General features: G+C 32.9%; 3 protein-coding genes and 1 long non-coding RNA gene across 4 annotated transcripts; 1 reads left to right on the top strand and 3 right to left on the bottom strand.

Moving 5' to 3' along the window:
- Positions 1-416: 416 nt before the first annotated feature.
- Positions 417-1679, bottom strand: LOC128132457 (zinc finger BED domain-containing protein RICESLEEPER 2-like). Its single transcript, XM_052769041.1, has 2 exons — positions 524-1679; positions 417-436 (listed from the first exon to the last, which is right to left on the bottom strand). The coding sequence occupies exons 1-2, from the start codon at positions 1677-1679 to the stop codon at positions 417-419; spliced, it is 1176 nt and encodes a 391-aa protein (XP_052625001.1).
- Positions 1680-5048: 3369 nt separating this feature from the next.
- On the top strand, positions 5049-6017 carry LOC111916413 (ribosome biogenesis protein BOP1 homolog). Its single transcript, XM_023912091.3, has 3 exons — positions 5049-5406; positions 5487-5571; positions 5651-6017. The coding sequence occupies exons 1-3, from the start codon at positions 5295-5297 to the stop codon at positions 5838-5840; spliced, it is 387 nt and encodes a 128-aa protein (XP_023767859.1). The 5' UTR covers positions 5049-5294; the 3' UTR covers positions 5841-6017.
- Positions 5515-6326, bottom strand: LOC111916414 (uncharacterized). Its single transcript, XR_008230369.1, has 2 exons — positions 6061-6326; positions 5515-5872 (listed from the first exon to the last, which is right to left on the bottom strand). It is a non-coding gene; the product is annotated as an uncharacterized LOC111916414 (long non-coding RNA).
- Positions 6327-21214: 14888 nt separating this feature from the next.
- On the bottom strand, positions 21215-23340 carry LOC111916247 (uncharacterized mitochondrial protein AtMg00810-like). The gene is made up of 4 exons (XM_023911858.2): positions 23147-23340; positions 22867-23081; positions 22752-22825; positions 21215-21256 (listed from the first exon to the last, which is right to left on the bottom strand). The coding sequence occupies exons 1-4, from the start codon at positions 23338-23340 to the stop codon at positions 21215-21217; spliced, it is 525 nt and encodes a 174-aa protein (XP_023767626.2).
- Positions 23341-23791: the final 451 nt, after the last annotated feature.

The following is a 23791-nucleotide window of genomic DNA, read 5'->3' as shown; positions in this document are numbered from 1 at the left end:
GGGTCATTCGGGTAGTGGGTCGGGTAAGGGTAATTCGGGTATTATCCGATTTTTTTTTTAAATGGGACCTAAAAATAAATTTAATGAAATAAGTATTTCATGCTCAAATTTTGAACATTAAGATTTTTTACTCAATAATATTTGAGATATCAAGTATTCGTTTAACGATTTAATCAAATCTAATAAGATGTTAAAAACAAATACTTAAAAGAAATAATAACAACCAAAGTCAATCATTTAAATTACTTGATATCAATGTATATGCATATATTTTGCATTTACCAAAAAAACTCAGTCGTCAATCTAGAAAACATAGAAATCCATTACATATTACAAAAAAAATAACATTCAAGTTCCAAAAGACATTCATAAATATACTCGTCTTCTTGCACCTACTCGTTCTTCTTGCGCATTCACTACTTCATCTTGCTCAATTCTATATAAAAAAGTCAAATAACGTTATTATTAAAAGGAAAATATATTAAATTTACAATAATTAAAATAATGAACGATAAACAATTACCTTTGTCAATTTGTTGATTTTCTTCCCAATCTTTTTCATAATCAATTGTGTCACTTATGCTACCCTGAATCCAGTCTTGTGTACAAATTAAACTTTCAACAATCTTAGGAGTCAAAGAACTCCTAAACGGATCCAACACCCTCCCACTAGTGCTAAAAACGGATTCCGAAACCACGGTTGAGACGGGAATGGCAAACACATCTCTAGTCATCAATGATAGAACCGGGAATCTTGGACTATTCACTTTCCACCAATCTAGAATACTAAACATTTTTGAGTCGTCTTCAATACTTTCTTGCAAATACTTTTCTAACTCCCCAATTGATTCAACTATGTTCGTCTTCATTTTTTCTCTTAGTTTATTTCTTAACGGGGGATTAGGTGCCATAAAATCCGAGTTTTGGCGTTTCCCTAGTATCGATGATGAAGTGGTAGACTCGGCAGTACTTGAAGTAGAACTTGGAGAATGAATTCTAATATAATCATTATATTTCTTTTTGGCCTCCACCCCCTTTTCTCCATAACGATCCTCAAGTAGTATAACCAAATATTTTACTTTGTTCCTCGGATCAAGAATCAAAGCAAAGTAGAGCAATAAATTCATTTTTTCTATGTCGCCAAAATACTTATCAAACTTTATTTTCATGGCCAATGCAATATCACAAAGACTAGAATCGGAAATAGCATCATCCAAGAGCGTACGAATGGAATATATATCTTCAATGCATGTGTTTGATGTCACATAAAGTGTCCCGGAAATCCTCAAAGTAACATCATGAAAAGGTTTTAAAAAATGACATACATTCCTAACCCTTTCCCAATCGCTTGATGAAGGTATCGACAAACCCGCCTTTTCAATTTCGTACCGAAAATCAAATTCTTCAAGATCATATCTCTCAAAAGTTTTTTCGTAAGCTTGGGCAATTTCCAACATATGGTAAGTAGAGTTCCATCTTGTTGGCACATCTCTCTTCAAGTGTTTTGTTATACCGGGATTAGCAACCTTAGCAAACTCGATAAACTTATGAATTCTAGAAGGCGATTGCCTAATCCATTTAACCGCCCATCGAACTATCTCCACCGCCTTATCAACTTTTTTATGCCATCTTGCACCACTAAATTTAAAATGTGGGCAATACATCGAATGTGCATCCATTTCCCATTTAGAAGACACTTGTTGGAGTTTTGAAAACTTTTTTTCAAGAAGTCAATTGCCACATCATTCGCACTTGCATTGTCAACAGAAATTGTGAAAACATTTTCTATTTCCCATTCCGTTAAACATTTCTCAACCATTTTCCCAATATCAACCCCACGGTGACTCTCTTGAGAAGAAAAACACAACACTTTTTTTTTTAAATTTCCATTCGTTATCAATAAAGTGAGCGGTGAGACACATATAACATGATTGTTGTTTAGAAGTCCACGTATCGGTGGTCAAACATATTCTACCAACATTTTTTTTAATAAAGTCATGAATTTTTTCTTTTTCCTCTACAAACAATTGGTAGACATCCGTTGTGCTTGTACTTCTACATGGAACTTTAAACAATGGTTGATTAACACTATTGTAATACCTAAAACCCGCACCTTCTACAAAGCTAAAAGGAAGTTCGTCAACTACCAACATGTGGGCTAGAGCTTTCCGACTCTCCTTTTGATCAAATTTCCAAGCCGACAATTTGTTTTCATCACCATATTGGAAAGTTAGTTGTTTTTGCCCACCATTAAGTGTAGCCAAGTAAACTTTACATTTATTTAAATGATAACCTAGATTTTTGGTCCCATAACTACCCGATTCACACTTATAATTCCCACCACCACAATGCTTACATTTGCATCTTTGAACACCGTTTTCGTCATTATACCTTTCAAATTCATTCCAAAATTTCGATCTTGGGTTGAATTCTTTAGTTTTTTTCTCTTTTTCTTGTGGAACTTGATCATTTGTTGGGTTATCAACTTCAATCGTATCGTCTTCCACTTCAATATAGTCATCCGTTTTTGACATCTAAAATAAGAAAAAAACAGAAAAACTGTTAAGAAACATTATGTAGCACCTGATTCCTGGTATGTATTCGTGATTATTAAATCTCTTTATTTTGCACAATTAGCCTTGGACTCGGCGAGTTGAGGGACTGACTCGCCGAGTAGAAGCGGGACTAGACGCGGGATTTACTCGGTCTACTCGGCGAGTAGGTCCGATGGACTCGGCGAGTAGACCCTGTTTGGACTTAAACCCTAACCCGGGTGTTTGCACCCTATTTAATCGATCTAACCCAGCCTCCACTTCCCTTAGCACTCCCAGAGACCTGTAGAACGAAACCCTAGCCTCCTTTGTGTCCTTGTGGGTGATTGTTAACATTTTGAAGGTGTTTTGGGGCTTGGGAGAAGAAGTAGAAGATTGAAGAGTGCAAGAAGGGAAGGAGATCCGGAATCTACTCTGTGAAAGGCCTCCATTCAGGTAGAAAAGACCCTAACTTGATCTTTAGCTCGTTAGTCCCCTTTTGTCCCTAAGAAAAGAGGTTTTAAGCCCTAAAAACCTAAATCTCTATGTGTTTATGGCTAATGTTCTGCAAGAACTTCGGATGTGGACCTTTTGGACTTCATAGTAGCATAAAGTCTCTGTGGTTGAGGTAGTGGAAGTCCCCAATGAGCCTAGGACCTCTTGTATAGCTTGGAAGTGCATGTTTGAGCTCATAGGGCCATGCATGCACGTAAAGTTTACAACTTTACGTGGTAAATGAACCCTAGGACCATGGATCTGTAGTCTGGAAGTGTTGCATGTCCTAGATCTGGCCTACTCAGGAAGTGGGTCGAAGGACTCGGCGAGTTATATGAAGATGGTCGTCGACTCGGCGAGTTGGATGAACAAACTCGGCGACTGGAACTCGCCGAGTAGTTCTTCAAACTCGGCGAGTAATATGAACATCCACAGAACACAAGGGGTTTAAGCGTCAAAGGCACAACCCTTCGTACCTGTGCACGGAATTAACCGTATAGCGTAGTCCCGAAACCCCCCCCCCAAACCCTCGAATGGGGTGTTTTGGTGTGGATTAGAAGCAAGCAGAGGACCTGCTCGAGGAACTCGACGAGTTGCTCGCAGGACTCGGCGAGTTGGTACTCGAGTCGGCCCCAAAGTCCTGGATAGCGAGTCTGGGGTGACTTAGTGAGTGAAAGAGGGACCTGGTGAGTGGGACCGGATCAGCGAGAGATGGACTCGGCGAGTTGCTCTCTGGACTCGGCGAGTCCAGTCAACTGGAAGTTGACTTTGACCTGGTCTTTGACTTAGTGAGGGGTAAAAGGGTCATTTTACCCTAAGAACATCTAGCGTGTTTGATTGATCGTTTTTTGGGAATTACAGTCGAGGGACGTTAGCAGCAGCAGCAGTAGACAGCCAGTTCCCACACAGACCAGCAGCCTATTCGATGTGAGTTACCTTCCAGTAGCAGTGGGTCTAAGGCCACAATGCCGACCCACCAGTAGGAGACGTATGATAGATGATTGTCTTTGTGATATCATATAGGTTGCTACTACCTGATATGTTATATGCTAGCATGATATGTTGTATGTGATAGTAGTCGAGTTCGGTTGTTAGGACCGAAGGGTAGTCAGACACCCCAGATACGTCTGACAGTATGTGATGATATGTTTGCATGCTGGCTTGTTATGTTATATGCGATAGGGGTAGTATGAGGGGATCAGTCCCTATGTTCGGTTGTTAGGACCGACGGGTAGTCAGCACCCCAGAATGGCTTGACATGGGTAGTCAGCACCCCAGAATGGCTTGACATGGGTAGTCAGCACCCCAGAATGGCTTGACATGGGTAGCCAGCACCCCAGAATGGCTTGACACGGGTAGGACGGCACCCCAGAACGACCGTACCGGGTAGTCAGGCACCCCAGAATAGCCTGGCAGTATGCGTGTTAATTGTTTGTATGATATGTGGTACGATGGGGGAACTCACTAAGCTTTGTGCTTACATTTTATGGTTTTGGTTTCAGGTACCTCTTCGTCAAAGGGGAAGGAGCCGGCGCGGTAGCGGCACATCATACACACACACGGATTTCCGCACTTACGAGATTCTCTGGGATTTATACTCTGATATTATGATGATTGTATGATTTGATTTTTAGACATGGCTTACGTTTTGTTATGGTTTGATCAATCAATGTTTTTAACAATTAATGTTTCTCTAAAGTAATGTTTTTAAAATGAAATTTTTGGACGTGAAATTTGGGTCGTTACACATTAAAAAAAACAGGAAAAAAAAACATAAAAAACAACAAAAAAACAGGAAAAAAACAGGAAAAAAAACATAAAAAAACAACAAAATATTTCAATGAAAACGATGAATTGTCCCTGGAATTAGAAATGACAAAGGTTATTATTGTTGTGGTGGGGAGACCATGCAACTGTTGCCCATATAGGTATGGGTCTTGGGTGGGCAGAATTGTCCTTTCTTTCTTTCCCCACATTTCCACTCAAAGTACTATTCATTTATCCTCCAAAAATACCCAAATAATTACTTGTTAAATATTTCATTATTTTTTTTTCTAAATTAACGACAATTTTTCTTCTATATGCAACTCAAAAAATTGTTTTCTTTTCTGCAAAAGGGTTATACTTACCACTTTACCAGCAACCCCACCTGATCGACATTAAGCATACTTCATTTCTCAATATTTACATAGTTTATTAACCAAAACAAGATCATTTTATATATTATTATGTATCTAGACATAATAATATATAAAAAAGAAAAAAAGAATGTTGTCAAGAAAAAAGAACGTCAGAGTTTATGATTTAGTAATGAAGAAGTTCATCAAAAAGCTTGAAGCTGGAGTTCGTGAAATCTCTTCTATCTCCATTCATCCTGGTGGTATGTTTCCAATTCTATCCCTTGTTTATTGTTCTATATCAATAATTTTTAATGAAAACTATATTACTGTTTTTATGCAGGTGATAATGTTATTGTGGGAAGTAAAGATGGAAAGTTATGTTGGTTTGACATGGATCTTTCTTCAAAACCTTACAAAGTTCTCATGTATGTTTTTCATTAATACATACCATGATTGATATCCATGAATCTAACATTAACATATGATTTTTCCAAATGTGTGCAGATCTCACAATAAAGACATAACAAATGTGGCTTTCCATCGCAACTACCCTTTGTTTACAGCTTGTTCACATGATTCCACAGCATATGTTTTCCATGGCATGGTCTATTCAGATCTGAATCATAATCCTCTTATTGTTCCTTTGGAGATTCTTCATGGCCATAGAGACACAAATGGAAGAGGTTTCTTCTAACTTATCAATATGTCCACAAAATAAATTTAAACCTTTTTCATCACCCAACGCAACACAAAGTTCAAAAGATTATCATCAGATTTGGAAAACAAATATAACCGAATGAAAGCTAAAACTAGTTTGCTAATTTTCTTTAAATCGACAAGAGCCTCATTCAAAGTTGCACTAGTTTGCTAATTTTCTATGTCAAAAAGAGAATCAATTGGTTGTTATTACTTACATTTGAGTTTGAAGTTCAAATCCGTGATTTTTTCTTGGAGTGGTGACGAGCTGAAGTCACGCTGCGACGAGCCGACGAAGACCTGATGACCGGCGAGGCGGCGCCGAGCCGATGACCACCTGATGACCGGCGAGGAGGTGGCAACGAACAGCTGAAGATGATCGACGATTCGACGGTGACGAACGAAGAGGCAGACAAGGGTTTTTTTGATGTAGAGAAAAAGAACGAGGTAAATTAAATTGGGTTGTGATTTGGGAATTGAGACGTTATATATATATATATATATATATATATATATATATATATATATATATATATATATATATATATATATATATATATATATATCGGGTAATTTGGGTATACCCGAAACCTAATACACTTACCCTTTACCCGACCTGAAAAAAAATCGGGTTACCCAATTACCTGAAAAAATTAACCCGATACCCGAATTACCCGATACCCGAAAAAATCGAGCGGGTAATTCGGGCAACGGGTATTTTCGACAGGGCTACCTTCTACTAATAATTTTGGACCTATCATTATATACTTATAAAGCTAGCATTTTTTCTTTCATCATATTCATTTGAAACCCTCATTCATTTTTCCTTTTACCACATTCATTTGAAACTCCTATGACTTTTCAATTTCTTTCTAATAATAGTTATAAGTTGATTAATAAGGTTAAATAAATATAAACCTAAAGTGTAATCATATATAAGCTAAATTTCAATATTAAAAGAATATATTTTTTTCTACTTATAAAGTTATGTTTTTAACTTTTAACATATTATACTTAATTTATTAGGTCTAATATGTTGTTGTATGTAAACCATTATCATTTTAAAGCTACAACTTTTGAACAATTTATATAAAATTCTTAAATTGTTAATTTAAATATAAACTTACAGTATCAACTTAAATATAAATTTTAGTTCCACTTAAACAACCTAAAGAATATTTTGTAAATATTTAAAAATGATAAATTGTAGTGTCTTTCTAATAATGATTATAAGTTGGTTAACAAGGTTAAATAAGTATCAAACCTAAAGTGTAATCATTAATAAACTAAATTTCAATATTAAAATAATATTTTTACTTCTACTTATAAATTTATGTCTTTAACTTTTAACATATTATACTTAATTTATTATATTTAATTTGTTGTTGTATGCAAATCATTATCAATTTAAAACTACAACTTTTGAACAGTTTGGACAAAATACTTAAATTTTTAAGTTAAATATAACATTACAAAGTCAACTTCAATATAAATTTCAGTTCTATTTAAAAAAACCCAAACAATATTTTGTGAATAGTCAAAAATGATAAATTGTAGTGCTAAATGCAAAAAGTAAATTGTAATATAAATTTAACTAAAATATTTCCTAAAGATATTTTTATAATCGTTAAAAGTTTTCAAATAATTAGTTTAAAATAACTTACAATAACAATAGTTAAAAATAACTCTATATAAATGACTATATTGTTACCTTTAAAATAAAAAAAAATTTGTTTGATGTTTTAAATAATTATAATGATAGAAATTAAGACATTAAAAAAATTAATTAATCATAACTACAACTATAAATAACATTAAAATATATATTATATTATATTTTATTCATGAGTAACATGCGGGTAGAGGTCATTCAAAAGATTGAGATTATGCAGTTTTAATAGATGTATATATTATAATATAATTCAAAATAGAGAATTACATGAATGACCCCTATGGTTTAGAGTAATTTGTGTGTTTGGTCCCTGACTTATTTTTTTTAACTCGAAAGGTCCTTACTATTTGTTTTTGTTACGCACTTGGTGACAGTCTTACCTAAAAAGACTATTTTCCCTTGATTTTCTAATTTATTTAAATAAACACATCTCTAACCCCACCCATTCATCTTACCTTACCTACCACACAATTTATCTCTATTTAAATAATAGTCTTTTTAGGTAAGACAGAGACCAAACGCATAACAAAAACAAACAGTAGGGACAAAGCGCGTAACAAAAAAAATAGTAGGGACCTTCCGAGTTAAAAAAAAATAAGTTAGGGACCAAGCGCGCAAATCACCCCAAACCATAGGGACCATTCGTGTAATTTACTCTTCAAAATAATCAATATATTATATCTCCTTAGTATACGAATTATTATATCAAATTTAACAATAAAATTATTGTTATATTAAAAAAACATGTAAATATTTCAATTATTTAGGTTTTTCTGCGCAACGCGTGGACATTCGCCTAGTAACTATCAAAAGCTAAAAGAAAACATCAAAGACTATCATACCAACCATTTATTGAATCTTGGATTAAATGTGCTTTTATAAAAAAAATATGTTAAGTTTTGAGACTTCACCATAATATATAACTATAAGGTTGGTCGGTACTCAGTACGTGACTTTAACACAGTGGAAGAGGCTGATGTGTCACTCGTCCACGTTGTGGCCACCTTGGAACCCCCCCCCCCCCCCAATCACACTCACATTATTTATATTTTTACAAACGACAATGAGTATTTATAATTGTCTTCAATCGTCATTGTTTACGACTTCTTGTCTTCAAACGTCATTGCTTACGACTTATTTTTTGTTATTCATCGATCGCTTCCATGAAAAGTGTTTCTTCCGTATTTTCGTTGCAATGACTACAATTGTGTCTTGATGCATGCAAAGCATCGTTGTTTTTTTAATTCAGCAACACCCTATTTATACACAAGGAGGACTCTTTGGAAGTCTATACATAATTATAATTGTCTTCGATCGTCATTGTTTACGACTTCTTGTCTTCAAACGTCATTGTTTACGACTTCTTTTTTGCTATTCATCCATCGCTTTCATGAAAAGTGTTTCTTCCTTATTTTCGTTACAGTGACTACAATTATGTCTTGGTGCATACATAATTATCTATATGATTCTAAACAACAAGTGACTATATGAAAATCTAGTACAATATACTTTCATGTTCTCATGTTTGAGAAACGACAAACCTACATTATTACAAATTACATGACAAGACTCACATCACACTCACATTATTTATATTTTTACAGTGGTCTAGGTAATCCGTCACTGCCCTTTCTTTTTTTAACCCCTCCCCCTATATATATATATATATATATATATATATATATATATATATATATATATATATATATATATATATATATAAAACAATTATAAATAATTAATCAAATTTGTAATTAAATTGTCAAACAATAAAAATGTCCAAATAAAGGAACTACATGACATTTAAATTAATAGGACATATTTTAAAATATAAGTTATTTTTGACGGACCAAAAATTAAAAATATTTTAAACATTTAATTAGTATTTAAATTTATTTAATGTATCTATATGACATTTTAATTTAATTAAGGATCAAAAATGTCATAAATAAAACTATAATGAAAGAAAATTAAAAAATATTAATTAGATGTAATAGTATGTGAATTGAAAATTTAAAAAGTTGGAAATATGAATTTGGTAAATTTATAAAGTATTTTTCCTTATAAGAATTAAAATATGAATTTTCAGGCTACACTCAATCATATATACATATCTTCTGATCAAAGAAATTATTATAAGAAAAAAAAAACATGTTATCAACAAAAATATAATATAAGTTTCATAACTTGCCAAAGGTTAACACTAATAAATAATAATAAATTTCACAAATCTTGCATTTTAGTCACTACATCCAACTGACAAATGAAATTCAGTTTAGAGGACTGATTCAAGAAGTGCATCCATGACTTCTTGTAGCCAAATTTGGGAAAATGTTAAGACCTACCAAGATATGAAGGAACGGTCTATGAGGCTACAGTTGGTTTGTAGAGGGAAATACAAATTCAAAGTCGTTAGCACATATCTTTCTTACCTGTTTCAATTATTAAATTTAGATTAGACTTGTCAAAATCAAATTACAAAAAAAAAAAAAAAACAGATATATAACCTAGCAATCAAACAACATATTTTTCATAGAAATAAATATCACAAATCCACAATTTATACTTTATATAATATTCTTAAATTATATCATACATTTTCATCTTTAATAGTTACTAACACCTCTTTCTGTCTTATTGTTGTGACACGCATGTACATAAAAAATAAGAGAAAGAACTTTAGAGAACAAATGTTGATAGAGTGATCCTTCATTGAAAACGCAGCAAAATTATTCATAGAGCCGCTAGGATTCTTCTATAGACTGCTACAAGATTTGTATAGTGACAACCGGTGTGACTTCTATGAGAATGCACCATTTAAAGTAATAATTTTGATTAATGTAAGTGAAAAATCATTTGGAATACTTACCAATTGTGATTGTTTCTACTTGAATGTGAACATTAACATTCTTGTAGAGAAATAGAACTTCAAATGAATCCTACATAGCCAAATTAACAAACATGCAACACAAAAAGAAACATAAATTGATATATAACCAATTAGGTTTTGTTGAACAATTTTTTCAATTTATCAAAATTTTATTTTATTACAAACCTATATGAGTAATCAATAATCTTAAGCAAGTGAAAGAAGTAATTGTTAATTTAAAGCTAGTAAAAAAAATACAATATTGTGAAATTGCTTATAATTTGCATATTTGTTTATTGTCTTGGAGTTACCCAACCACTTGGACGTGTATTATTATTTGATTAATTAGTGCATTAATTACATTATAGAATATGAAATTTAACAGTTGTTCAAATTCATTTACGCTTGATTTATTAATAGAAAATTGACAAATTTATAGTCATAAAAGTATGCGTAATTCAACAATTTTTTTTATCAAAATTAGTAGAAAACCGAGTTTTTTGAAGAAACAAATCAAATACACAAAAACGGTATAAATAAAAAAAAAACAAAGAATTAAGCAAAGAACATTTGAAGATCATGTCAGAAAGGTATTACCAATATGAACTTTTTAGCACTTTTCAATATAGTCATGATTAATGTTTTATCATCTTCAAGATGATAAATACAAGTAAGTAGAGAAAGCAAATTTATAAGCATAAAAATATGCTTAATTCAACAAATTTGTTATCAAAGTTAATGGATTTTTTTTTTCAAAATACCCAATTATTAAGTATGTAGGATATTACCACTAAGGTATTTAGAGTTTTGTATCATCCTCAAGCTTCAATACAAACATCAACTAATGCTCGTCACTTTCAAGTAAAATTCTCTGCAATTTAAACTTAAATATAGTAAATATAATCAATAACATTATAAAAAAGGGTAAGTTAATAAATACATACAATTATTGAGTTAGATAGCTAGAAATCGAGCAATTGTAATTTAACATGTATCAGACCGATTATTACTTTCAAAACTTGAGGTATTTACTATATTAATAAGTTAAATTCAAGATGACTGTTTTTCCCTTTATGAATTTTGGTACCACCGATCTATACTGAGAAAGAAATAGAATAATTATGAAGATATATCATGTTAATTTGCAAACATATAGGATGGCGAATGCATAAATTACGGCTTTAAATTTTGAGAGGAGTTGAATTTTGAATTTTGAATTTTATTTTAGGGATAGAGGAAATTAGTAAAGGTTTGAGTGGAAACATTAATGGACAACGCGTTTGACCAAACATTGGTTAATATGATATAAGCAATTTGATCTAAGAGTGGAAAATGTATAAGTGAAACACAATCAAAAGTCTTTATTGCTTTAGATGATGGAATAAAGTTTCTCTTTTAGACATAGATATCAATCTTCTATTTAGTAAATGTAAACATCTTAGTCTTGTCTCTCTCTAGCATCATTAATATGATATCATTAATATCTAAAAATAATAATATTTCAATGGTAAATATTACTAATAAATTTATAAATAATTTCACAAGAATTATAAATAATTGTTTTATAACGGTTTAAATATTTATAAAAGTTTACAATTTCCTAAAAAGTGATAGTTTTCTAATATTTATATTGAGGTTGTAATGAATAACACTGTAACAATGTTGAAATATTCACATTCAACCGAAATTATAGAGTAAAATATGATTACATTTCTAAATTCATCTGAGTTTAAACCTAAAAGAAAAACAGATGAATAATTCAACATTTCATAAAACCCAAAATGTATTCGACTGATCAAAATTCTTACCCAAAAACGATTAGTATGAAATAAAGTCATCAAAAATCAAACCCCAAAACCAAATAGTATGTAAACAAAATATGAAATGAATAATATTCAAATCACTCAACTACTCAAACAAAATCATGAAAATCTTATATTATTTATCTTGAATTAACAATTTTGGCTTGTCTTCTCTAGAACTACGATTTTTCATTGATGTTGATGGTCGTTTGTTTGAGGACATGGTTGTTAGATTATCAACATCGTAAACATCTTACCGGTTCCGTTTTAATTCTTCATGTCCATACATTTTTTTAAAGGATGTCCACTTAGTTAGTGGACTTGTTGCAATGTTTTTATCAAGATTCGAAGCAGGTGTGACGTTATCACCAGTAAACAAAAACAACATCCTAAATGTAGAAAATAAATTCATATGTCAATCTAAAAGTTATTTTAAAGTTTTTAAAATATTAGATTTAGTTATATTATATTTAAAACCTTCTAATTTAATGTGTCTTGAGATCCGACTTCTGCCAATAAAACATTAAACGAATCAGATTCTGACTCCTGCATTTGTAGTACATAGAAATATGTTAGTTGGTCAACTGAAATATAAAAAACGAAATTTAATAAGTGTAATATTTGTAGTATTCTTCGTAAAAGAATGTTTCCTGTTCGATGTTAAATTTTTTTCCCATTCAACAATGATTGTATTATCAACAGTGAAGTTTGAGATTGCATAACCATCAACTTTGTTCTTCAAATTATAATGTGCAATTTGAATTTGAACACCAACTTTTTATCGAAAAGTATATTCAAAGCATATGGATAAATCTCCATATTACCCTCCTAAAAATAAAAAAATGTTATAAAAATAGATAGACAAAAGGTAAAATATTAGTTTTATATAAATGAAGTTAATATCAATAACCTCATTAAACTTTTGAAGCAACTCTTGTGTGGTTTTTTCCAGAAGTTTCTTTGTATCACGATCAAATAACGTAAGTGACACCACACCGGTAAAGTCTTGTACTTGAATGTCGATTTTGAAACTAAATCCATTGATATAAACAAATACAGTAATATAAAATTAGAAAATTTAACTAAAGAGTATAATAATGTGTATAAAAGAATTATTAAAAAACTTAGAACAAGATATATGTATTTGTTCATGCAAGTTGAAGTGTAACAATAAAAAACCTCTTCATCTTGCTTTTGGTCCGTTCCACGAGTTTTGTCATCATACGTTAAAACGACTTTTTATGGCTTTCTTTTGACAAACATAGGTCAGCATATTAAAAAAATTAATATAAATGATATAATTTTGTTTCTATAACTAAATGAATGAAACTAATATACTTAAAGTAGATTGATTAATTTTTTTCATGACCTCTCAACATGAATACAGTAATAACAAGTAATAAGAACAATGTAAATACAAGAAGTTGTAGAAGAAGAAGGAGAAAAACAACTTCAATGTGATCGTATATATATGTTGTTTTTTAATAAGGAAATCATTATTTTTCAAAAAAACGGGATCCTAAAATATTATTTTGGAGATTTTTGGTTATTCATCTGGAAAAAAAATGATATCATTTATATTGAATCAAAATTTCAAATTAATTGACTTGTTTAATTAATGGGTTTTAAATTCAAAATCATTATCTCAAATTGATTTATTTTATGTGGTATATACCGGGAGATAAATTATAAATAATATTAATTTTATTTTTAACTCTTAAATATTGTGCTAATTTAATAGGATTAGATTAGATTTTATAGGTTAATAACCAAATTATTGATATGCTTATTTAATGAGTTTTTTCAAAAAAAAAAAAAAAAAAAAAAAAAAAAAAAAAAAAAACTAAACGGGTTTGAATTTTGAAGCCAGAAGCTATAAATAAGGGAGTTAAGTTAGGAACAATATTAATTAGAGATATTGATATCTCATATATAAATAGAATGATATGTTGTAATTGATAATGTAATTATTGATTTTAAAAATTCTATAATTATTAAAGATTCTATAATTAAATGTAATTGTGTTTGAATTTTATTTGAAGAAGATGATGTCAGCAATCTAATCTAATGGTAGAAAACATATGATTGAAATGCAATCAATGGTCCTGATTGCTCTATTGATGAGTTCTCTTTTAATAATATTTAAAGATTGACAAGCGGATAAAGCGTGTGGCATATAAATAGTTTTTGAAGGGGTGGCTGAATAACAGGACCCTTTTTACAAACAACAATGGGTATTTATAATTGTCTTCAATCCAGTGGCGGACCTTAGTGGTGCCCGGGGGGTCCCGAGCAACTGCTTTAATTCCAGAACGTAGTGTAAAATTTTTTTTTTTTTTTATGTTTTTTTTATATTTTTTTCTATTAGGCGCATCGGCTTAAAATATAAATGTCACTACTATTGTAGATTTTTTTGGAAATTTTTTTTAGTGTCACCCCTACTAAAACGTTCTGCGTCCGCCACTGCTTCAATCGTCATTGCTTACGACTTATTGGCTTCAAACGTTATTGCTTACGACTTTTTTTGTTATTCATCAATCGCTTCCATAAAAGGTGTTTCTTCTGTATTTTCATTGCACTGATTATAATTGTGTTTTGGTGCATGTATAACATGTTTGCAAAGTTGATTTTTTAATTCAACAGGTAATTCGGCTAAATGATAAGAAATTTTTTCGAATGGTTGTTGTGACATCCCCATTTTCACGGCCAGAAAAGACCGATTTTGTTTATGCTTTATAAAAATCAGAGTACTTTTAATAAAAATGTTGCGGAATTTCTACCTAGAAAAATATGATAAATACGTTATCAAAGCATTTTCGAAGAAATGTATTTTTATTCATTTAAAACATTTGGGATGTCATCATCAATACGAAATATAAGCATAAACAGAACTTACATTCATTTACACTAGTGATCTACATTTCTTTTAAATCTCTCAGTGCAAAGTAGCTTCGTATCGACACTTGTGATACAAATAAGCTGGAGTGGGTCTGGTTGGGAAACCTGGTGAGTACATAGGATTTTCAACCCACAATAATATAATTATTATATTTAAACATCAAACAATCAACCCGATTACCCATCCCTGTTATCTTCTTTAATATTCCTTAAAGAATTATCTTAAGGGTCATCTCCTATATCATATTTACCTCTCATATTTTTCCTCACATTTCCTTATATGCTCGTTCCTAAGGCATGCATACGTAGTTACAACGTCGTCTGAACTCGTAATTCATAGTAAGGGTTAGAGTATCATCACATGAATATGCAGTCACAACATCACCTGGACTCGTAATTCATCACCTACAGGTTATAAGTCTGCTGGTGTTTCCACGAGTTGTCTAGAATAGTCTGTGGTCGCCATCTATACTCTAGTAGATGACTACATCTCCAAATTGACGGACAAGGTTATAGTATCTTTCATCCTACATCACCGATTCATCATCACCTATCCATCACCTTCCTATCATCACTTATCTCTCATCATTTTATTTCATCACACATCAACTATTTCATCTACCCATGTTTTATCCCAACATATTTGTAGATATAAAATAAATATATATTTAAATCATTTAAAACATGTATAAAATTATTCATCCATCATAGACAACAAGTATTCAGATAATATGCACACATAGCACGTAATTTATATAAAATACTTCATATCTATGTGTAAGATGAAAGGCACCATGCACTCACTTGAAAAGGTGGGGAATCCGAACTCAGACAGCGTTTCGCTTCTTAAAAATAATTTCCTTCGACGAAACCTAGTATTATTACCACTAGAGTTTAGTCTATTATTCGCCGAGACTAATTAATAGTCTAGCTATTATTACTATTATATAAACGCTAAACAATACTTATATAAAAAGCACGCAGCCATGTGGTAAGCACAAAGCGAACTATTCTTTCGCCTTTTACTAAAAAAAACAATACTTATATAACCCATAATAATAGCTCAAGTACTTATTATAAGTTCCTATGTGACATCCTCATTTTCACGGCCAGAAAAGACCGATTTGTTTATGCTTGGTTTTTAAAATTAGAGTAATCTTTTAAAGAAAACAGTTGCGGAATTTGTTCCCAAAATAAAATATGATAACCATTTATCAAAACGTTTCTCAAAGAGAATGTATTTTCATTAAATAATAAAACCTCGGGATGTCATGTTCCGATACAGACCAAAAGCATAAACAATATAAAATAGACCTTACAACAGTTATTCATAACTACTGGCCTATGATCCAAAATCTCTCGTCAAGTCCACCAACTTATACTCTTGTGCCATTACCTGTAATGCAAAGAAAACTGAGTGGGTCAGGCTTGGGAGCATGGTGAGCATATAGGGTTTTCAACCCACAATAATATAATTATTATATTCAACCATCAAACAATCAACTCAATTACTCATCCCTATTATCTTTCTTAGGATTTTACCCTAGGAATTCAACTACTCGTCATTCATTCATTCATAAGGATTGACCTAAAGAATTTACACAAACTTCCATTGCTACATAAGGCACATCTGCCAACATTACCCTTTAAGCGCCTCTGCCAAGATTACGTCATACACTATGAGGCGCGACTGCCAGGTTTATGACACTCTTTTAGGCGCATCTGCTGACATTATCTTGTAAGCGCATCTGCCAAGATTACCCTATAAGCGCATCTGCTATTATTATGACAATCTCTATTTGGCGCATCTGCCAAGATCACGACATTCACTACTTTGTGCATCTACCGATATTATTCTCAAGCGCATCTGCTAGTTTTATGATATTCTTTAATTGGTGCATCTACCAATATCATCCTTAATCATCTTTCATACCTCATCATTTTATCACATACCAACTATCTCATCTACCCATGTTCTACCCAACATATTTGTAGATATAAAATACATATACAGTTTAACTCATTTAAAAACTATATAAAACATCTATTCCACACTCATCTTAAATAAACAACAATATATAAACACATAGCACGTATTTTATAACAAAATACTTCATGTTTATGTGATAGAAGAAAGTAACTACACACCTACACATATAAACAGCAATATACTTAATACACTCGAACCATACTTGTATTATTATCATGTTTATGAAAGGTAGTATACACTCACTTGATCCGAAGATGATCAGACAGCACTACGACTTGTAGAAGTAGTATTCTTCGGTAGATCTGGAAGATCTCCACAAAACCGGACTTCTCGCGGGCAGAGCTTCGGCTCGGGAATCGCACTTCACGGGATCTCGGGAGCGTAAAACTTCCTTCTTAACTTGGATATGAGATCCGGGGTGTCGGGATGGCTTCGGGGGTTTACACACAGAGCTTCGGCACAAAAACGAGGAGAAATGAGCAAATAAGCCCGGAACCCTCGCATCCTATTTATAGGAGGCTGGAGCCTCGGAGTACGCGGGGCGTACTGCGTTATGCGGGGCGTAAGGCTCCGAAATCGTCACTGCATGTGTCATCCGAAGAACTCGAGTGCGAAGGTCGTCATGCTTCGTTGTACGCGGGGCGTACAACAGTACGCTGGGCGTACTTCGGATATGCCCGGTGACTCCCCTTCGGATAATGTCGGATTTAATAATTAAATTTAATTATTAATTCTTTAATAAACTTCGAAAATTCATATCTCCTTCATACGAACTCCGTTTTCGACGTTCTTTATATCCACGCGTAGGTGAGACTACGCTCTACAACTTTCGTTTAGACTTCGTCGGCTAATTTTGACTTTATTTTTATTATTTATTTTTAATAGGCCGGGACAGAAAATTTCGTTATAAATTCATAACTTCTTCGATTGACGTCCGTTCTCGCCTAACTTTTTATCGCTTCAATACCAACAACGATATCTTCGATTCTCGTTTAGATTTCTTCGGCTAAAAACCGTTCGATCTCAAATCGAGTATTTCGGGCTGCATATCGCTAAGTCGAAACTTAGAAAAATCATAACTTCCTCATACGAAGTAAGATTTGGACGTTCTTTTTATGCACGCTCACGGTTTAACATATTCTACGACTTTCATTTACATTGCTAAGGCTAAACATCGCTCTAACGTAAATTCACTTTTTACGTCGCGTTGTGCCGTGCCGGTTTCTGTCGCGAAACTTCGACAGGTCATAACTTCTTCGTTATAACTCGGATTTTGGCGTTCTTTATATGCACGGAAACCTTGTGACATATACTACAACTCGGTTAAGATTAATCCTTCTAGATAATCTTCCATCAAAAAGTCATTTTTGACGCCTATTGTCTCTAAATTGACTAGCCCTGATCTACGAGCGTTACAATTATCTCCCCCTTAGGATGATTACGTCCCGGAATCATCAACGAAAATAGAACTTGTATAATGATTCCACACGTTATTTATTCATCCTAGGTAATAACCGTAACTTCTATGTTTCCTCGAAAGAGTATTTAACTCTATGGCTTTCTTGACCGCAGACGATGCCCAATCTTGCATCTGCTTATCGTACTATGTTGTACTTTCAATCGTATCCCTCGAGTTACCAAATAAGTCGTTATTATGGACTCCTTCTTCTTCTCAGGATAAATACTTTCCTTTATCTATTGTAACAAACCGATGGGTCGTGCTCTACTGACCTCTCATCGAATGATGCAATGCTTAGACTCAGGTCTCTTAGAGTTAAATTCCAAAATGGAATATACCTTCCTTCATATTATAATGTGATATAATCACATTTCAGCATGTAGCATTTCTACCTACAAACTTCTTTTAACAACGAGCGCGACACTATCAATCACATTAACTTCAACCTTCTGACTTAAGTCAGATGTTACATCTAACTTGGTCCTCTAGACCACGTAACATACTCCTCGTAGTCAAACTCAAATTTAAATATGACCACTAGGTTCGAAACAAGAAACATCTTACTAGTCACTACCGAAACAAAGGTAATGACACACTTGAACAAAACGGAATCAATTACTAGCTTCTTGGTAACCTTGTGACTTTCCCTGATCCAAGTGCGAGTCCTGTGCTTCCGGTAGTATATGCATCTACTACCTTTCACACCTACTCATACTCGTCCCAAGTATTGTCCCGCAGTCGACCAAGTCACCATACAAGAAAATCAAACAATCATTCAACACATTAGCTAGCAAAACTAGGGTTTATATTACTTTCTTGAAGCTATTACACAAAAGTTCAAGTTCACCATATACTATGCCTCTAATAGGCTACGCCATAAGTTACTATTCACACTGCTACTTCATAACTTAATCTTTGGATATAAAATCCTCATTCCTGATCCCTTGCATTGCCATCTGCTTCATCATGGATCATTTGAAATGCTCCTGTCTTTGGCTTTGGCGGTGCCTCTAGCCTTGCTGCTTGATTTTTCCTAGGGCAAGTTCACCATATACTATGCCTCTAATAGGCTACACCATAAGTTACTATTCACACTACAACTTGGTTAAGATTATTTATTCTAAATAATCTTTTGTCAAAAAGTCGTTTTCGAACCTTATTATATCTAAATTGACTAGCCCGGATCTATAGGGGCGTTACAGTTGTTCAAAAGTTTCTAATGCTTTCAATGCGTCGGGAGTAATTCCATTATCGGTTAGAGAATAGATAACAAATGTTTTTCTTGCATATTATTCTGACCAGTGATCTTTGATCTTTTCCACTGCCTATTCGAGATGATGCAAGATAAACACATGTTAATGCAAAAATTAAATGGTCTTGTGTAGGTGCTTCATGTGGAAGTTCATCTTGTGATGGTTTAGAACTATTGCTTATTCCCATGTTTTCAAATGTTATACTTGGGGCAAGTAGCCAAGAGTCTTCGTCAAAGATTGGATAATTAGAATACATTTTAATGAATAATCCCCTATCTTATTTAACAAACCTTGTTTCGTAGCTTTGGATTATGGATTGAACGGATAATGGAAATTCACTAATGCAATGTAGATTAGTTCTTTCTGGATATATAGTGTCTATAAACCCATGGATAAAATAGTCCCATAAAGTCATGGGATCCCTCACCTAACAGTGGATAAGAGAGGAGGACGGTGAGAGTGAGAGTGAGAAGAAGACGGGGAGGATGGGGGTGGTGGTGGTTTTGATTGTTTGGAGGGTTGTTTAGGGTTAGTAGTAGATAGAGTGTGTTTGGGAAGAGGTGGAGGAGTAGTGGAAACGGAGAAGCTAAGCATGAAAAGAGTGATGGTGCTTCTCATCTCCCGGCTAACCGGCTGAGCTAATTTGTTCACTTTTCACTTTTCAGTTGTTTAGTTAGGGTGATATTGTATTTGAAAGGCAGGTAATAATAGAGGGATAATACTTATTTTTATTTTTATTTTTTTGCAAAAGAAATAAATTGTATATATAAAATTTTGAACATTTCCAACTTTAAATTTTGTAAGGTCTGACTTATTATTTTAATTTTTATTGGAAAGCGATGAAATAGAAGATAAATTCAAGGAGCACATAGTAATGAAACAAGAGAAAAATATACTGAGACGTGAGTACTTAAAATTCTTCGACTACAATAAGGGTTGAGTGGGAACGGCGAGAGCAAGAAGAAGCACTCCAACAACAACAATGACTCCTCAATAACTTGTCAATTTTAAGAATGAGCACCGAAATTTTGGTGTTTGCAGATCTTGAAGTTTTGCTAACGTTCAAGGAAAAGATTCGAGAATAAATTATGGATAAAGTTTAAATTAGTTTTCGTTGTATGATTTTTATTTATCGTAATGTTTTTGAGTGTTTTTCAATTAAAATGTAAGAGTTATGTTTAAATCTTATGTTTTATAAAGTTATTTGTTATTTATTAAAAACTAAAAAAATGTGACATAAAAATTAAAATGTTGTGGTGTGTGGTAGCCATTTTCTAATAAAAATGAAAGTGTAGATAATGACATGGCACATGATGTGAAAAAAAAAATTAGAGGGAGTGATTCATGCCACCAACATAATCGATTAGGACTAACATGTTTATATATTTTATAAGATAAACTTATCACTTCAACCTGTTTTTAGCACAAGTCATTCAATATTGAAGTTTGTGTGATTTGAGCAAAAACCAAACTGGAAACCAAAAAAGATACAATTGAAAAACTGATAAAAACCGACAAAGCAAGTTTATATTTTTAGAAAAACAATATTATTGGTTTGGTTCTGTAATATAAACCCACCTAACAAAACTAAACCCACCCATAGTGTTAAAATTCGATAAAAAACAACCTCACCATACATATTACTTAATATTTATTATATTTTAAATATTAATAATATTTACTATAAATATTTTATGTTTAAGAAAAATGAAAATACTCTAAAGTGGTTATTACTTATTAGTTGTTAGTTTAGTATTTGAAATATAAAATTGGATTCAAAACCGTTTATACTTTATAGCAATGAACTTTTAGTGGGTTTTGAACTGAAAATCCGATAAGCTATGAACCCACAAACCCACGGGTTCAAACTGAAAACTCAAAACTGCCCATACAAAAGTTGACCCCCCCCCCCCCCCTCCCCCTCTCCAAGAGTTTTAAAACTGAAAAAAAAAAAAAAAAAACCCTTCTACAATTTGGTTTCGGTTTTAGCAAAAAACTTATCTAAACCGACTCATATTCATCCCCACTAACATAAATCCTGAGTGATTACATATATGTTGTTTTAAAGCTACAAACATATTTGGACTTATCTTTTTGATAATTTATTTCAAACTCTAAATATGTCATTCGGAATTAACTAGCTACACCTTTTAGGCTTTTTTTTTTTTTTTTTTTTTTTTATAATTCCTGTTTTGTTTTGTTTTTTTGTTTCAATTGTCATAAATACATACACAACATCAGTCAGCATTTAGTGATTCTATCACTTACTTATACGACGAGAAATCGTTGAATTTTTGTAAGTTCGTTATAGTTTATACAATGATCATTCAAATTAGAATATAAACGTGACAATCATTAATATTCATTATTACTATGATAAGAGTTATAGTATACAATGGAATTATAATATCTTATGATTTACCATTGTATTTCATGATCATTCTCATGTGAATGAATAATTAATATCAACGACTATTATGTGATCATTCAACCGCAAACGAACATAAAGATAGCGTGATAAATAAGTTGTATATTGATTGAATATAAGATTACACGATGGATATATATATATATATATATATATATATATATATATATATATATATATATACACACACACACACACACATTCAACCCTATACTCATAATAATCTGTCTAATCTTCCCCCGCAAGCTAAGGCCAGGTAAGGACTTGAAGCTTGGACCGTAATCCCTCAAATCTTTGTGAAGATAATGGCTTAGTGCATATATCAACAATTTGATCATCCGTGGATATAAACTGAACAGAGTCTCTTAGCAACAACCTTATCTCCAACAAAATGAAAGTCAACGTCAACATGTTTTGTGCGAGCATGGAAAATAGGATGAGTAGACAGATAAGTGGCACCAAGATTGTTACACCATAAAACCGGTATTGTAGTAACCGGGATGCACAGTTCTCGTAATAAAGTTTAAAGCCGGGTTACCTCAGCAACAATTACAGCTAAAGCTTTGAACTCGGACTCGATAGATGAACGAGAGCCAGTCTTCTGTTTCCTTGCTGACCAAGAAACAAGATTCAAACCAAGATATATAGCATACCCCCGGTGGATCGACGATCATCCGGACACCTAGCCCAATCATTATCAGAAATGGCGGTAACCATAGATTGTGCATCACCGTAGGCATGAATGGTGGTGTCATAAGATGGTGACGGAGACCAAAGGTACTGGTACCACAAAGATACCGAAGAATCCGTTTGACAGCAGACCAGTGGTTGACAGTTGGAGAATGCATGAACTGACAGACTTTGTTGACTGCATAAGAGATGTCGGGTCTGGATTAAGTGACATATTGCAAAGCACCAACTACTTGACGATACCGAACAAGATTGTCAAAAAGAGGACCGTCACCAAGAAACAAAGGAGCACCTGTAGGAAGAGGGGTGCTAACTGGCTTAGCCTCGGTAAGACCAGCAAGTTGTAAAATGTCCAACACATACAGCTTTTGAGAGAGAAAGATGTCAATTCCACAATAAGCAACCAAAATGCCAAGAAAATAAGATAAAGCTCCCATGTCTTGAAGAGCAAGGGTCTGACTCAGGCTACGAACAATCTGATCAATAGCGCCTTGATTCTTGCTTGTAATGATGATATCGTCAACATAAACCAACATGTAAATTCGCATACCATATGAAAAGAGAAGGATCAGTACGAGATCCTTTGAAGCCAAGACCGTAGAGAGCCTTAGACAAACGGTGAAACCAGACACGTGGAACTTGTTTTAGTCCATATAAAGACTTATGAAAAAGACAAACATGATTAGGTTTATGTGGGTTAACAAAACTTGGAGGCTGGCGTAAGTAGACCATTTCATTGAGATCACCGTGAAGAAAGGCATTTTTAACATCCAACTGTCGAAGGGGCCAGTTGTTGGACACAGCAAGAGAAAGAACAACTCGAACAGTGATGAACTTGACAACTGGACTAAACGTGTAATGATAGTCAATCCCGGGTTGTTGGTGTAA

This window comes from Lactuca sativa, chromosome 2 (assembly GCF_002870075.4).
Source record: "Lactuca sativa cultivar Salinas chromosome 2, Lsat_Salinas_v11, whole genome shotgun sequence".
In the NCBI taxonomy this organism is placed as follows: domain Eukaryota; kingdom Viridiplantae; phylum Streptophyta; class Magnoliopsida; order Asterales; family Asteraceae; genus Lactuca; species Lactuca sativa.
The sequence above is the reverse complement of the archived record's forward strand: the minus strand, read 5'-3'. Positions and strand labels throughout refer to the sequence as shown.